At 31.1% G+C, this 18,527-nt stretch overlaps 1 protein-coding gene and 2 long non-coding RNA genes across 3 annotated transcripts; 2 read left to right on the forward strand and 1 right to left on the reverse strand.

The window, feature by feature from the left end:
- Positions 1–1,293: 1,293 nt before the first annotated feature.
- On the reverse strand, positions 1,294–3,021 carry LOC132753396 (uncharacterized). The gene has a single exon (XM_060743860.1). The coding sequence runs from the start codon at positions 3,019–3,021 to the stop codon at positions 1,294–1,296; it is 1,728 nt and encodes a 575-aa protein (XP_060599843.1).
- A 6,439-nt stretch (positions 3,022–9,460) lies between these two features.
- On the forward strand, positions 9,461–10,944 carry LOC132753402 (uncharacterized). The gene is made up of 2 exons (XR_009628950.1): positions 9,461–9,724; positions 10,017–10,944. It is a non-coding gene; the product is annotated as an uncharacterized LOC132753402 (long non-coding RNA).
- A 6,945-nt stretch (positions 10,945–17,889) lies between these two features.
- Positions 17,890–18,163, forward strand: LOC132753376 (uncharacterized). The gene is made up of 2 exons (XR_009628949.1): positions 17,890–18,013; positions 18,045–18,163. It is a non-coding gene; the product is annotated as an uncharacterized LOC132753376 (long non-coding RNA).
- The last annotated feature ends 364 nt before the right edge of the window (positions 18,164–18,527 follow it).

Genomic DNA, 18,527 nt, shown 5'->3' on the forward strand with positions numbered 1-18,527 from the left:
CTTATATGTTTATGTACAAATAGGGGACTTTGTGAAAGTGCACAGGTTCCATGACTGGAACCATAAATATCTTGTATGTTGCATGCATAACCAACATTGTATAGTGACACATTTTAAGCAGGACCATAACAAGATCTAAACACTAATATCACCCCTTCTCCTAATGGCTATCAATTAAAGTAATTTTCACTATCATAAACGACAAAATAGAAAGGTTTAAAATTAAGCTGTTAACGAATAAAAAATAATCAAACAGCTACGATTGTTTAACCTGCTATACATTCAAAATATAACACGAGTAAATAATTAGAACGTTACAATGTTTTATTTTCTATATTTAGAATATTTTCTGGAGGATGTACATTATAGCTTGATGTAGCAATAACGTAAAGAAACTAAAATTAAACCAAAGAATATAATTTCAGGTAGATATCTATATTCGTCTCGAGTCAGCCTAATATGAGACTTATAATGAATTATGTTTAGACATACAGCAATTTTATATTTCCTCACATGACTTTCATGTAAACGTTTACAATACTTTTATTTTATATTTTAATTATTCAAATGATTTCTTTTTAACCTGACCGATACTGCTATAATATCCGATCTAATTAAAGGTCGAATTAAGTAAGCAGTGTTCTTATAAAAATGCCAGAATCATGAACCAATTTAATTTTTAAATTTATGGTGAACTGTGTAACAGAAAAATACATGTTTAATAGACAGGGGAATAAGGTGGAGCATGATTGCTGAATAAAACTGAAATAAGTTCAAATATATCATTACATATTGTAGTTTTAAAAAGGAAAATATAGAATTATAACGAAATGAGAGCCATATTTACAAGATTTGTTAACAAATTTTACATGCACATATATAGATGAGAAAATAACAAAACAACAAGAAAAATGAATAAAATAAATAAAACAATATATATGAAATATGACACAAAACAATATATCACACATGTATAAACAAATTTCAAATAAGACAATAGTTTACCAATGAGTAAACATTGATGATTTTTTGTAAACATACATGTATATCATTCATTAGACATGTTATATTTGATATTACATTGCCTAAATCATTTATGGCTTATGACTTATGTACATACACTTTTAACTTATATTATACATTGATTAATTTAGATGCTTTCAATGTTATCATCAACAATTATATGCCATTCAGAAACGAAAATAAGTCAAGAACACATGACTAATCACACTTTGTTGTTTGTAAATAAATCTTCTAAGTGGTGTAAGTAAATGTTAATGAATTTGAGTTATTTTATGAAATTTTGAATTTCTGTAGTTTTTTGTTTCCAACACAAGTATTTGTGACAGCAAGAAATGATTTGTCGTGTGACACACATGCTCTATATGGTAAATCAATATCCATATCGTGTGATGACAAGATCCGACCCGTTTGGGAGACCTGTACAATGGCATTTGTGTTATGACTACAAACAAGGATTGTATCAGCAGGACCAACTGCTGCCCCGCATGGTTCCTGTATCCTATCATCAATCACAGGCACGCTTGTATTTGTTTCGATATCATATATGAAGACAGTATGCTCATCTCTGTCCGTAAGCACAACTTTGTCACTGTTACTAATGTAAGTACAATAGCTTGAGTCTATAGGAAATATCTTATTTTCAAAGTCTATACCTAAGTCATACTCTTCGCAAGTTAATGATACAATACGAGCATGTCTTTTGTGACCAATAGTCCCTACGACATATTGCCTATCGTCTTTTAAACATATGGAGTCATATTTTGTTTGCACTTTACATCTTTTACATGATGTTATTTTGTTAGACTTAGTTATATGTAAGAACTCTATTTCGTATTTGTCACCACTTGTTATTGCTACTACTTCATCGGATACAGCTACAACAGACTGTGGTCGGTTAGTTAGATCAAATATTCCTACTTCCTCAAGCTTCTGGTTGTACACTAAACATTTGTTGTTTGAATTATCCACAGCAACCAGTCTACCATCGAAGAGAAAATCTATTCCGGAATATAGTGGTTCATAAATATCATCCTCCGGTGCTTTCAAATCAATGGAAGAAACTAGAGTTAATGATATCGCCGTATCGTCAGAACCTGAATCATCCCGTTGATAAGACTTTAATAGTAGTTGTCCAGGAACATAAGTATCGACTGGTAGTGGCGGTAGCCTTAATGTTTTGTCAAAATCAAAAGAAATGGACACCGTCTGTAAGTTTTGATATTCCTCTCTTACGTTTCTGCATAGAATATTGACTTCATTTTCCATTTTCTGTTCTACAATAAATTTCTGCACATGATTTCCATTTTTGTTAATGCTGTCAATCCTTTCTAGACACTCTGTTACATAAGCTAAATAATTTTCGTTTTGTGATTGCTTCTCTGTCAGTTTAATTAATGTTTTTTCTTGAAGACTTTCAGCTCTATTGACGACAAATAATTCCAAATTGTCGAACAGTTTCATAACCTCATCTCGCATTCCCCCAATCTTGACTAGTAAGTCATTAACGTCTTGAGCAAGTTGATCTTTTGCAGAGAGAATATGTCTAGCAATACTCTCAGCTTTTTCTTTTGTTTTCTGCAATTTTTCCTCCAGTCTGGAACTTAGTGTCGTCATTTCCTCGGCAATCTGTTCAATTTCTACAACGATGTGACATTTACGATGATCCAAAATGGCGCAAGTACTACAACAAAGCGTGTTGTCATCATCACAATAGAATTCTAATGGTTTTTTATGTTGATCACATCGATCAAATCCTTTCATATCAAGCAATAGTCTTGAAGCATTAGCTTCTTCCGCATCCACCAATTTATGATTTTTCAAGAATAGGAGCACATTATGCACATTCGAACACTCATTACACTGGAATTCATTACACGTTTGACAAAACTTTTTAGCAATGGTTTGCTTTTCCCTATTTAAACATGATTGACAAAAGATTTGCTTGACCTGACCAAAAACTTCCCCCATCTTTGTTTTTCTTCTCCTATTTTCTGTCATTTTGTTTAACTATAAGGAAAAAAGATTACACAAAACAAAATTAATATGTAATTAAAACTAAATACTCCAAATTATCTTAAAATGTACCCGTGTTATAAGTCTACTCATGTAAGCATGTCTACGATTCATTCAAAAAAGCTCTTAAAACGTAACGAACTAACTTGGTCACATGATTTACATCTCTATGCCATCTGTCGCATTTACATTACGTTTCAACAATCAATATATGGACTCGGTAGTAAAATATACATTTTTCCAGGCATGGATCCACAGTGGGATTAAGGAACTGAAGCCCCCTCCCCAGACGCTTTGGCATGTATTTTTCTATCAAAAAGGGAAAATAGCAGCAAAGCTGGCTTAAAATAAAAACAGGTCACTCAAACCTTCTTTATTGGAGCCTGGACCCCTGCAGAGTTTCCTGTCATCAATTTATTTCAGTCACTTGACTCAATTTGTCGAAATAATGTGTTAGACTTTATAATCGGTTCATGCAGGTGCTTTCAGTAGATAACTTTTGGCCAGTGTAAAGGCAGACTAGGCGTTTGTATTATACTGAATAAATTAGTCTAAGAAAACGCAACTTATCGTTTTAACGTGTTAAAATATCACGCTTTGTTGTTACAGTATAGAATTTCAAGATGGAGAACTTTTCGCAGTCAGAGAGGTAGGTGATTTCGGTATATACTCTCAAGTAGTTTTGATATTTTGTTTTGCTGGTAAGGAGATGAAGAATCGATATAGTCATGTATTTCCACAGACTCTGTGACCAAGAATTTTCGCTACATCGGCATATAAATGTGAAGAACATATGACCCTTTATTTTTATAAATTTCTCAATAACCATCACAGATATTCACTCCACTTTTCTCAGTAACTGATAGTATGATAAAGCAAAGTAGAAAAGGGCATTGTTCTGATAAACTGTTTGACAGAAAGTTTGACTTGATATTTAACAAGTACTTCAAAAATTGATGGAAATCTATAAAAAATAAAGAAAAATTCAAAGGAGTCATATGCTCTTATAAACTGCGTTATAATTTTCAAGAGAACAATCATTTAAATTAAAAAGTGAATATCTATGATGCTTTTGTGAAATAAACCTAAACATAAAGGTTAATCAATTGAAGTAAAAAAGGGGTGCAACTTTGCAAAGTACAATTTTAGGATTATCTGCCTTTTGACGTTGTATCACAAATTCTTTCCAACTGTTGTGATGGCTTTGTATCCCTTATCATTTGTCATCAACAGACGATGATTTGTACATTTACCAGACAGCTTATTTCCTAGTGGCAAGTGACCTACGAGATATTCAACAAACACGATTTTTAATCTCTTGGCATTCATCATGATGGAATTGTGACGTTCCATTGGCAACTTGGAAAGCTGCTGCTTGTGAGCCAGATGGTTCCATTTAACATTAACATTAATCTCAAGAAAACTTTTGTTAGTCTTCTCTACTCCAACAAAATACTTCTTATAACACCTGAACTTAAGGGTTTGTAGTGAAGTTGAACGTTTGCCTAGCAGAAAGTGGATAATTGGACCCTTAGTCTAGAAGAACTGCTCAAAGAGAGAAGAAAGCTATATATGACAGGAAGGCGAAACTTTTTGTCCTGCAGACCATGACATATTCTTCTGTACCATTTATTGTCCTTAAGCTGTATTCTAGATATGTGGATTTTTACTTATTTTGGCAGTATGACAGTGACGTAATCAATACAGACCTTAATTCCAGTGTGTCAGTACGCTGGTCCATCATAGCTTAAAACAATGTCAACCATCTGCTTGTTAAATGTCTTAGAAACATGCTCTCACCAATGTCAATGTCGACTGGTAAAAGTGAACTGTATGCTTAAAAGATATGGTACTACAGAAACAGTAAGAATCAGCATTTTTTGTGGAAATTAAAGCAAAAGGTATCTCAGAGACATAGCTTGTCTTCCATCATTGTGGTGTACCTCTCAAAGTTCGACAATGACTTTGATTGACCCGAAAGACCTGTGTCCTTATGTACTGTCTTGCAAGGTGAACATGCAGATGTTAAATTGCATAACAGCATTATTCAAAGGGTGATGATGCTGTAGAAGACGACATAGGAATTGTCTTACATGTAAACGTAAGAAAACAAAAAACAACAAAAAAGTATTAAAGCAATATTTACTATTTCTCTCTTTTTTCTTTCTTTCTTGGCGACAAAATTACCGTACTCAAAATTTAGAAATGTACTGGAAAAAATGGATATATTTTTAAAAAAATTGAATTTTGATTCAAAAAGTAGAAAATATAAAAACAAAGGAATCAGTTGACAGCTTATTATTCAAACATATGAGAAGTAAAATCCTTTTGGATAAAAAACTACTGTGTTTGTAGCAATTTTATAGATCCTTTTTAATCAAAATAATTCTTATTAAAGGGATTGAAAGAACACAAGCTGTCTAAAAGTTGAAAAACGGTTATTTTGTGAGCGCAGCAGTATCTGCCATACATCAATGAACAGTTTTCACATCATTTAGAAATCATTTAAAAGATCCTGTTCTCTTCCTTTTTTGTAATAATTAAATAAACAAAAATTCTACAAATTGATAATTGTTTTTCATTTCGTTTACAACAATAGTGAGCAAACGTGCAAAATAAGGATTGTACTCAGTACAGTCTGTAATGAAAATAATTTAAATGTTACAAACTTGCCATATAGAAATAACTATTGGGTTTATTGGATTTTGCAAAACTTAGCTGCTTAAGGACAACAGCTGGACCCATTAATTTTCTTTTATTCTCCATGCAAGGTTGCTATGGGTATATGACCCAGATCCTGACAGAATAGAAACGGTTTTAACAAATTATTTCCCAAAATCTTGCAAACTTATTCACGCAATCTTATATTCGCGCTTCGGTGCATTACGCGAATAAGGCTTGATTTTCATGTACGATTTTTATGTGCATTATCCGTTGACGATTAGCGTGTGCGTTTATCGCAATCGGAACTACATTCTCATATGTCCGATCCATGCAAACAAACTCAAGACTCAACTGTTACGTCAGTCTACGAACGAGCAGCGTGACAGCGGAGCACTGTGACAGTGCGACAGCTGGACGTGCGGACAAGGACAAAGTGGTGGGCATAAGAAAACGTATCGAACAATTTTACATGTTAATGGAGTTTAAAACATACTTTTAATATACTTTTCACAGACAATTCAACAACAAAATATATTCTTTCAACATTTTTAAAGCATAGTGGGTGAAGTTTTCTTATATAACATCACAGAAACAGTAACTTCAATGATGTAACTAACTACCTTCAAACTATTACCATGATGTCATCATTTCATGAAATTCAATTACGTTATTTGCCCTAGTGGACCGACTTTAAGAGTTCATCCTTAGATGTAGATATATATTCATCTTATCTATAGTAAAACACGCAAAAAAAAAATTGTTTAAAATGGCAATTCTCTGAATCCATTAAAAGAAATACTGACATATATGTCGCCGGCCTACTCATTGGTTAATGAAAACGAAAGCACTGGCCCGGGTTGGTTCGACAAAATCTGTTTATATTTACGTGGTAAATACGCTCCTGTAATGACATACATAAACAATAATAAGACACGGAAAATACAAACAATTAACAATACAAATTCAGATCAATTGAAATACAATACACAAATACATATAAGGCATTTAAGACAAACGTTTACCTGTAGATATATCAATAAATAACTACGAAAAGGGATGATAATAGTTTTAAAGCATAAATGGCTGTTTACATTTGTCGGATATCGATTACTCGATAGTGATTAGTTATTGATTTGTTATTGATAGAGAGGAGGTTAATCGAAATAAATACAGTAAAGAACGAAAGTATAAGGAGGTCCGACTACACTAACTATATATAAACTACTGCTACATTATAGACTATCTACTTTAGTTTGGTGTTCAAATTATACTTTATTATTATGTATATTATTGTTAGTATATTGATGTAGATACTTGTATACAATCATGTAGATAAGTACTTTTATATATAGTGTATGTTTAGTTAGTGTGTGTCTATATCATTTATGTGTATCATGCGTTTATCAAATAATTTAACCCTATGACATATAGATTTACCTGTCTGGTCTGAAATTTCAAGAAAAGAAACTATACACATTTATCTGGCATCGTTGATGAAATGACATCCGATGGTTCGTTTGCGATAAAAAAGAATGCTGCAAATATATGGTAAACAAGATCAACACGGAAAGGCGGCGTTCAATGAACGCAACCCCACACCACCAAGCAACAAGGACCAGCGGCCAGGAGCCCAGGAGGACCCCAAACAAAACCAGGTCTGTTCACTTTCGTGCATCCGATGGACGAACTATATGGAAATCCCACATAGAAACTAACGGAATAATCGGGTTGCCTCAAATGGACAATGCATGCATGGAAATCCTGTCTGATCAGTCGCAACTATCCTTTGGGTTACAGTATTATTCTCAAGCACACATGCACAAAGAAAATATTCATCATTCTTGTGTTTTCATTAAAGTCATAAATTTTCAAACTAATATACGATAAAAATTCCTTTCAAAAATTTAATTCAACAAATAAATTACAAACATATCACTTTATCTATCGTTTTTATTCTTCCAATTCATCATGAATTCATTTCAAAATGTGAAAACTCATATCAGAGAATAATTACTTATTTAAAATAGTTTCATCACAAATGAAACGAAGAAATCAAATGTTACCTAAGTAACAAGGAAAAAAGGCAAAATATTAATAAATAAAAATTATAACGATAAAAAAATAAAAAAGCGAAACTACAATATGTTCATAACGTCAAAATTTTGTCTGTTGTAAAATTTCGTTTCGTTATTGATATACGAGTACACATGCCCTTTTTTCCTTTAATATGATATAAGTTTTCCCATTTTAAAATGAAATTAAAACAACTTACTAACTAAAAAGAAAACAAGTTATACATTTTAGCATACGCATATGAGGTGATCATTTTTCTTAACCAGACAGATCTTTTTAACTTAAATACAAGAAGAAGATGAATATTTTCATATTTTTAGCAGAAAATAATTAGTTGGACTCACTCAATATTAGGGTATTAATCATTGGATTATTGTCCAAATTTCAAAGGGGATCGTTGTAGACTCGCTCAAATTGAATAGTGACACATTGATCAGTAGGAAGCACTCTCGAGAATATGCAGTTGTGTAGTACTTATAAAGTGAACAAAATGTCCTATTTTGAGGTGATCATTTCCCATCTTTGACCAGTCACATCCTTTTCACTGAAATACAAGAACTGAATAGAAAGGCATTTTCAGCATTGAAAAAAAAATCTTTAGTAGTAGGTTATTAACTGTTGACGTATTGTCCAACATTCTAAGGGAAACAATTAATAAAAAATTCTTTGAGATGCCCTTCGCTCAAAAGCAAAACATGTGAGAGGAAAAGGTTAAAATGAAAATTCAATGTCAATTTCAAATGAAGACAATTCCGTGACAAACAGCCTCCGGCTAAACAAATACATGACAACTTTTTCATAATATTGCACAATGTGCTCATAGGCAAACTTTTGCGATGGCAATGTGCCCGTCGCCAGTCGTTCGTTGCCAGTCATTGTCCTGAATCTCTTTAATTTCTTTGACCAAACTTCACATGAATAATTTTTTGATGGCCCTTTACAAAAGTTATATAATTTATGAATGATTTCAGATTGATAAAAAAATTATGTAACAGGAGCTAAAAATGTAATTTACAAAAATGAAATATTTAAATATATTCCCAACAGTAACTACAATGTCCAGTGCTTAGGTATTTGGCATGTATCATCACCTTGTGGTCCTCTACAAAAGTTATATGAATCATGCCACTAGAGTCAAAACTAATGCTGTCTCCGGGACGTTTATAGGAAAATGCATCTGGAGATGATCCGGTCTTGGGTCACTTAGTGTGCATAGACTTGTATAGTGAAAATAAAATCTTCTCGGAAATAAGAATGTGCAGAGCTATAACTTTTGGCATGTAGCATCATCTTGTGATCTTCTACAAAACCTCTTTTTGGTTCTCTCGTAGTCGGAAGTGGGCCCGCATTTTCATTGCATAGACTAAGTAAAAAAACTTTAATGTGAACTTGGATAAGAAATATGACGTTATTAGCATTCTTTTAATGATTAAAATTTATTTTTCTGATGCAATTTAAAACATATTTATTGATAAACATGTATCATACAGAATATAGACAACTACTATAAATTTTCGGTCAGAAAAAAGTAACACTCCCTGGGTTTATGATAAAATATTTAAATTTAAAAGTAAACGCTTGATTTATGACTGATTTATCTCATTTTGTTTGCATACGTGATGTTTTTCAAACGATATGTTTTATTGACAAGGTTTGTCAGTTAGGCGAGGAATTCATGCGGAACGTAAATATCAATCAAGTTTGTGACGTATCATTTACACTTCAAACGATCTTATAGTTGATTGGTAGATTAGATATCATCCTTCAAAATGTGAATTTCATAATCAGCATCCAAAGTCAAGTGGAATGTTTATTATTTACCCTACCGGATGTGATAAAAGTATATAAGCGTGAAAGTTTTTCTAAGGTCTCAAAAATTATTGACACTAAAATAATCACAGCAAAATAAAAAGAAAAAGAAAGTTTATACATATATATTTCGCGTATCGAGGTAACGATATATGCATTTTACTTATTTCTAGATTTTCCTAAAGAAGTAATCTTCTGTTTTCAATAAAGCAAATTAAAAATCGTTTCAATTCTTATGGCACAAAACGAAAGAAATTCTTGAACATATATGTACTAGTATTATTTCTTCATCACTACTAGTATTCGCTTTATCATTTTATACATGTAGTATACATTTATTTTTCTAAGAAATATTCTTTTACTTTTTTCTTTGATTTTCTAATAGAAATTATTATAAATAGAGAATATTCTATATTGTTGTTTTTCTTTTTCAGTTTGACAAAAACCTTGTGATGCAATCTAGAAACGCAGTCTACTTACTGATTTGCCTTATAGTATTACAAATGCTATCAGAAATCTCTGCACGGCCACGAATGAACTGTTGCAGATACAGACGGTGTCCAGAGAGAAAAATGTGCATACAGATTGGATCCCGCTGCAGATGTAAAAGTAATCGAGTAATTTCGGACTTTTTTAACGTGTTAATCAACCAACCAAAGGAAGACATTTTTTCACATGAATATAGGATGGATAATCCATTCTGGTGATGACTGGTATATATAATAATGTAATGTTTTTCCTTTTGTGATCTATTTTCACAGAACTGATAATGTATATATTGAGTATATGCTCTACTTTTTCTGTTACCATATTGTTAAATAATACATCTTAATTAAGCACATTGATGTAGAATGATATAAATGTATATTGTAAAGTATGAATATTTAAATCTTTACTTACGATTATACTGTGCTTATGAAGTCAAACTAAATCATTGTTGAACATTTACATTTCTTTACGGTGGCATTATCATGTTTTTTACATAATCAAGGTTTTAACACAAGCGTTGTGTAATATTTAAGGTAGTATGAATTATATGTGCTTAACAAATATTTGTTGATTTTTTTTTAATTGTCGTCGTAATTATGTCAAATTATTTACTATATAAGGACTTTCGGAAGTAAACATTATGTTTTGCGACGTTATCCTTATTTTACATGTATTTACTAACGTTTTGTTTATTTATAACTGTTTGATTTGGCAGGGAAATACCTTATCATATTGATAAGTTCTTTATTTATTTTTTTATTATTATTATTTTGTTATTTTACGTTAAACATGTTCTGTACACTCAGGTATATATTTATTTTACATTTGAATTGTTACGAATATATGTTTGACAATAAAAGTGATAAACATGTCGGTTGGTGTTGAATTTTTACATAAAGTTATAAATGTATACTTAATCGGAATTTTTTAGCTAGTTTAATGTCTTTGCACATGGCGAGATATTTTGTCCCCTTAACCTTGTGATTTAAACGGTTGGGTTATACGTGGCACCAACCTTGTATAGGTCATATGGCAACTTTCCAGCTTTTATAGCGAAAATATGTAAAATTTACAGACGAAATCATGGAGCAGACTTAAAGGCCTGTGGACAGCGGGCATATTGCCGTCCTGTTTCTTGTGCTAGCTCCATGTGTCATTTTTGCATTAAAAAAACATTCCAAGCAACTAATACACAGTACAATTCGCAATGAAATCGAATGAACTTGTATATTATTGTTGGATCTTTACGAAAATGCCAAAAACTTATGTACAGCAGAACTAATAATTCATCAACTCGATTATATAAACCTATGCCACACCAGCACCTGACAACACCGCAATGAAATCAGACTCAATAGATCAATAGTCATGCCCTTTAAGGATTAATATTGTAGCACAAAGTACTGATAAATTACTTCCATGCAAAATCCATGGACTTTTAGCCACATATATGAATTTTGAACCAAAATAGGACACTGTACAAGAGAAGCTAATGTACAGTAATGTGGAGGTTAGCCCTGAAAAGCGTTGTTGGTGTCATTGGTGAAAAAATCACAAATCTACCGATGACATGTGTTTTTCTACGACGTGCACGTACCGAGGGGAACGGCCACAGTTGGTTAGGGGGGAAAAGCATCATTATACAAAAATTTGTACAGTTTATAGACAGGACTTCTGTTTACGCCCATTATGTGACAGAATCTGGTGGACATTCTATTGACAAACGCCCATGACACGCGGGTTTCAGGGGACTATTTGTCTTGGCCCATAAAATGCCGTAAGGAGGGGCTTTTAAGCTATTGAACTGGCTAATTCGTATTGCCGGTCGAATGGGGAGATCAATGTGAATGCCGGAGTGTGTACTAACAGACGAAATCAAAGGCTTGTGTACGCGGACATCTGGCGATCATGCATCTTTGACGAGCACTATAAGCCTAATATTACACTGCCCAAATTTTAATGCATTCGAACTAATTAGTATGTCACCATGGGCTTTGAAAAATGGTGCTTCTTACACAAATGCCACGCTCAAATTATGAAGGGCCGTTTTATTTGGCCTAGAACTTTGTGCCTTATTTTGCAGATGAACCACTAACATACTACGGTATCTGCAAGTTTTCGAATGAACAGGTATTTTATGAACGACTCGTGAAGATGTGTACTTTTAACGAAAATACGTGTCACATCTTATATTGTCATAAAGGGCAGCACAAGACGGCATTGTATGGTAAATCTGCCACAAAAACGAAACAAAGTGTGGGTTATGGTTTACTCCTTAAAATGATGCTTTTTACGGCAGATAAATAGAAATCGAACAAATAGGCTGACCATGACTCCGGAATATGGTGCTTCGTAGAGTTTATGTACAGTAAGAACACATTGTGCCTATATCACTAAAGCATCTAGCTATGTTTTAGGGATATCTCCACATGGTTGATATGACTGACAGCAAAATCCTCTAATCTATTACACAGGCTAACCTCGTCATAATCGAATAAAAGTATTGTCAACGTTGGGCTCCGGAAAATATGTGTATTTTATTACGAAAATACCTAAAGTTCATATTATTTTTACAATTATATCCGACAAAATCACCATGCTAGCTAAAATGCCTATGTCATGCGGTCATGATTTGAAGATATACGCCTAGTACCAATGGCTATGACTAAAATAACCTGCATTATTATAATATTGATTAAAATGGTAAAGGAATGTTTATAAAGACAAATTAATACAAATGGTTAAATTTTCTTTATTGAATTCAATTAAAAACAAGTAAAATGCATTATATATAATTGCATCAAGAAAGCATACAAATCAATGAACACAGTACAGAGTTGGTTGAGATATATATCACTTTACACTGCAAAGTTAAGACCACCCTAACTAAATGAAAGAAAACTAAAATTAAAATGTAAAAAATTACAGCAAATTAAAACTCAAACGGCTGGAAGTGTCTCAATATTAAACAATTTAATCATCAAATCTTTTGTCTTTTAGAATACTTTACAAATCTTGGAGGAAAAATCATTTGATAATACTCTCATTCATAAGTATATTTTTATTTACTAATTATCTTCTTGATATATAAAGCTCAACTACTTCAGATGAAAAATCGTTTACAAACACTTCGGAAGAAAAGTCAAATGTTTTTGGATTGTATTTATATCCTAAAACAATTAAAACACTTTTCTAAATGTATGACTGCCTTTACAATTTCATCAGCATTTCCCATGTTATAAAAACAATTTTCACCTTTTTCATATATTTCGACAAAATCAAGTTGATTCAAAATTAAGAATGGCAAAAAGCACCCATGATAACTTTAACACCATTTAGGTCAAGATAATATTTTAAACAATTTAGAAGTTAAAAAAATCACTATGAATCTATAGTTGAGCTGCTTAATATAGAATCAATACTTGTCATTTAGTAAGGATGGTCAATCAAATGAATATATTGTTACAAAAATGATTAGGAGCATTAAAAAATATGCATACAAAGTAAAGACATTAAATATCAAAAAATGAGAATAAAACTTTTCAAAACTTGACCATTTCGGTCATGGTAAAATTGTTCTTTCTAGAAAGTTGATACATGCATAAATATTCATCTTATAACATTTATTTACCAAATAATTGTCATTTACATAATGATTCTATGGACTTTTGACACAGTCATCCATACTTTTTTCCTGATAAATATGATTCACCATTTTAAAAATATTTTGTTCATATATTGTTCATAATGGATGTCATAAATATTCACAGAGAGCACCTAATCTATGGAACTTATTACTGATGCATGCACATAGTCCTTTGGTTCAGTTTTTTTAGGGTTTTTTTTTTTCAGAAGAAACTATTAAACTTCTCATGCTGTATGAGTTTGCTGACAAATTTATAAAGCAATGCAATATAGAACAAGTAAATCTCTTAAATAATGAAATGTCCTCTTTTTTTTTTCTCTTTTCAGCCAAAATTCATAGTATTGCAACTTTTTATTATGCATAGAAAAAAAAATACAATTTGAAAATATATATACATGTACAAAACTCCTGACCATAAAAGACACAAATACCCTTCCCCAGTCCTAAATCTGTTCAAATAATATTCCATGACAATTGGCCAAAAAGGACAAGGTTTAATATTCTTTATATCACCCAGAGAATTTGATATGGTGCGTGTTATCCCAAGTGTTAAATTTTTCCACAGACTTAGATCCACAGGACAAAATCAATAAGCATCCTAATATACTGATAGGTGACAACTTATCATGACATGTGTACTATGAATACAGACAAATTCTTAGTATAATCAATATACCTATACGTGAAAAAAAACCCAACACTTTTATCTAAATAACAAAGTATTTTGTTCTATAATTTTCACCATCATATGTCTTCATAAAGCATCATAGATTGTAATAAAGCCCATAATTTACATTTCAAAAAATTAATCTTAACTCATTTGTTTTATAAGTATGAAAACAAAAAGGAAATTTATCTTTCCATCCTTTTCTAGTGACAAAGCAGACAAGTAACAAATAACCAAAGATAACACAAAAGTACAAAATACACATCAGCATAAATATGTAAATAAAATTTAAATGTATACACAACAATGGCATATGAAAAGTGTAAAAAAAACTAAATCAATAACACGAATATGATGTTTCAAAGCTGCATGCCTGCAGATTTTTATGGACCAAAGTTTTAAACATAAAAATCTTTAAAATATAAATGAAGAGCTAACAACACTGAGATTTTTTGACAGGAGGGAATGGAAATATTTTTATTTGAGATTTGTGTTAAATTTGATGTAGGATGGACTAATAACTTGTGCGCAATTTTTCAGATCATTCTCTTCCCATCAAGTTGTATTATAAAATGATAAATATGCAATGTTTACATTCTTATTTAATGTTATTTTCTAGATTTTTATTTTATATGTTTCTTAACAATTTGTAATTTCTGCTGTTGTTTATCATACCTTTCATTTGTAAATATTTATATTATGTACATTGTATATTTTATAGATGCTCATAGGGAAGACTGGGCATGCTTAACTATGTTGCCTTTATAAATAAAGTCTTTATTATCATTATTATTATTTTTATTATTATCATTATTATTATTATTATTATTATTATTATTATTATTCTCTCACTCTGTTTTTCCAGAATAGAAAAATATAATAAGAAGCTTTATTACATGCTTTTCGGTGGTTTATAGAAATATATCAGTGATATAAAACTGGTAATTTCACTGTTTGAAACAGTGAAATTACCATTTTGATAATTTCACTGTTTTAAATTTAAGCCCCTTACGTTGTTTCAGTGAAATACCAGCGTGCACAGTACTGGGTACCAACTTAATGACGTGACGTCGTAAATGACGTCACGTTGTATTATTATTTGGCGCGCTTTTCATTCAGTATTAGGTTTAATGTCTTTTAAAAACGTTTCTTTGCATATAATAAAAAGAAAATTTGTTTAGTTTAGTGTAAGATCGAAATATATTTCACCTTGTGAACACCAAAAGTTCATATTTCACTCATGGCTGCGCCACTTGTGAAATATACCTTTTGGTGCTCACACGGTGAAATATATTCCGATTTTACACTGAACTAAACAAATATCCTCTATTTATTATGCAATAAATCACATATGATCTATGAGCATTACATCAATAAAAGCATATGATCAATAAAACCATATATAGTAAGACAGCAAAATATTGTATATATATGTATGCACAAATATATAACTTCTTTAAATAAATAAAGAGGCACAATAATAATACTTAAACATTTAAGAAATGATAATATTGAATATATGACAAGCATGCCAAGGGTTAAGGTAATTTATGTTAATGAAAATAATTTTTTCTCTTGACAACATTTTTATTTTTTTAAATCACAAATTGTTGAGGAATGCTGCTTGCCGTAATTTTTAATGACAACTTGTAATACCACACTAATGAGTAAAATATTATCAACTGTACAATTTGATTAAATCTAGCCTTAGTCACTGACAATTCTCAGGAATATCTATACTTTTTCAAAATATGCATAGTTTTTTGTTGTTTTTTCTGTTTGTGACAGTGTAGATTTTCGATGATAAAAATAGTAAATTATGTTATATTATGATACAACATTCATAAAGTACACAGGTATTGTGACTATTTATACAGTTCTTAAACTATACACAATTTTTCTTAAGTTTGAATTTTTGAACATTTATTTTACTCATCTGGAGGCATGCTACTTTAAAAGAAACTTTAATGAATAACAGTTATACACAGCAATATTTTGATTGGCAAAATGGGAGTCAGATCAAAAACGAAAACACAAACAAAAATATTACTATTATGAAAAGTTATTATGCATAGAATATAAGATCCTTTAACATGCAAAATATTGAACTGTCTTTGCCACCAGTATAGGGCCAGGCCAGTCTAAAATCCTTGAAACTTTGAAATGATTGTCAAAATTTCAAAGCTGGGCTAATCAATTACAAAAATTCAGAAGGTTAAAGGTTAATATAGGCCAGAGAAGAAGGTGATCAGCCTTTGCCACCAGTATAGAGAAACATAAGCATCACATGTACAACTTCTTCACTTCAGTGTTGTTATATTTTTTTGATCCTTGGTCATTGGTTCTAGCACAAGTATTGAAAACTGGGTACCCAATCAAGCACGGGCATGAGGGATGTTGCACTTTTTCATTATTCCTGATGGACAGACTCAATCAAATCAAGTCTGCAATTTTTGTGTAATTTTGTTGTGATTAATGCTTCTGAGACATCAGTCATCTTCCAGATATTTTAAGTTTTGACCAGGCTCTATACTGTTGAATAGTCAGTTTAAAACAACATATCAATAAATCCTTACACAGAAAGACAAACAGGTCCGACCTTGAAAGCCTGACAAGTCAATTTCAGATATCTGTGGGTTGAAACCTTTTTATACCTACTTCTGAGTATTCTTTTAAATTCATAACACTACTTAAAGAGCATTTGATAAAGGAATGACAAATTACAAAGTTTTGTTCTAGACTTTTACATAAGATTATTATTTGTGTTGTTTGTAGACAGCTAATCAAAATATATTATTGGCTAATTTAATTTTGGAAACAATCTGTCTCTTTAATGTGAAAAAAATGTTTAAAATAAAACTTTCTTTAGCAACTTTGGAAACAAAAAAAGCAGAACTATAACAAAAACACAAGTGATGATGTTAACAGTTTGTTAACATGTATTTAAACAAGTGAGTCTTCAGCAGTAGCAACACAAGTGACTTCCATAAAACAAATACAAAAACAGGTCACATATTTTTTATATAAAAAAGCACCTGAAAAACGTGGGTAACAAAGGGCACCAACAAAACAAAACCTTCAATATTGAAATAAAATATAAATATGTAAGGAAAACAGCAAATATTGCTGAAAAATATAAAGCGCTTTCAAATAAGGAATGCTAGATTATTTACATGCATACAACCAGAATTGTACCCAAAAAAGATCTGTTTCTTCTGGAGAACATATTGTCCAGATACAGAAAAAAATGTAATATCCCTATCAATATGACAGTGACTTACATGTTCAGCTGAAGGTGGATATATTTTTAATATTTAAACATAATTAAAGGAGCTCCACTGAGGTCAAAGAGCCTAAAATATAAAATTTGAAATCCTTACATTGATCATCAAAGACCTTATATTGGAAAATTCTATACAGGATAAAAAAGAAATATACTGAAAATTAAATTGAATGTTGATTCTAATGCAGTATTTTGAGTGATAAGCATTAAAGGAATGATGTGAAAAATTGTACACAAGTCACTGGTCCAGATCTACAGCAAAAATATTTCCAGTCCAATCATGTAAAAGAAACCGTAGTGGAGTCCCTTTAATAAATATAAGTATTATAATCAAACTTAATTTTTAGTTTTTAATTTTACATAAAACTAATGCTTAGTTTTTTTACATAAAACTAATGCTTATCTGGAGATGCAATATGTGTTTATATAATTATGTACCCATTCATTCCAATGAATGGAAAACCTTATAGGAAAGAGAAAATGCATATCAATATAATTTTTTTTTAAAATACTGCATAATACTTTAAATAAAGGTTTGACATAAAAATGTAAATTGATACAAATTTCTAAATTGTGGAAGCTAATAGTATGTTCATCTTTTATTAAAATATCTCTACTGAACATTTCCATGGGTGCAAATTAACATATCAGAAAACCTGAAAACCCTGAATTAAGCATTATTTATATTGGTTTTATATAGAAAAAGAGTACTTTCAGGAGCATAAAAAACCTGAACTTCAGGCAAATGCCTGAAAACTTGTACCCCTGCATTTCAAAAATATAAACAAAATTAACTCATTTAAATGAGGCCACACTTACATGTACATTCAGCCTTGTTCAGCACTAAAGATTCAAGCCAA

This window comes from Ruditapes philippinarum, unplaced genomic scaffold (assembly GCF_026571515.1).
Source record: "Ruditapes philippinarum isolate M1 unplaced genomic scaffold, ASM2657151v2 ctg4_1_1_1_1, whole genome shotgun sequence".
Classification (NCBI taxonomy): domain Eukaryota; kingdom Metazoa; phylum Mollusca; class Bivalvia; order Venerida; family Veneridae; genus Ruditapes; species Ruditapes philippinarum.

Excerpts from the sequence above, each read along its gene's own strand:
- LOC132753396 (XM_060743860.1), bottom strand. The coding sequence starts at position 3,021 with ATGACAGAAAATAGGAGAAGAAAAACAAAGATGGGGGAAGTTTTTGGT.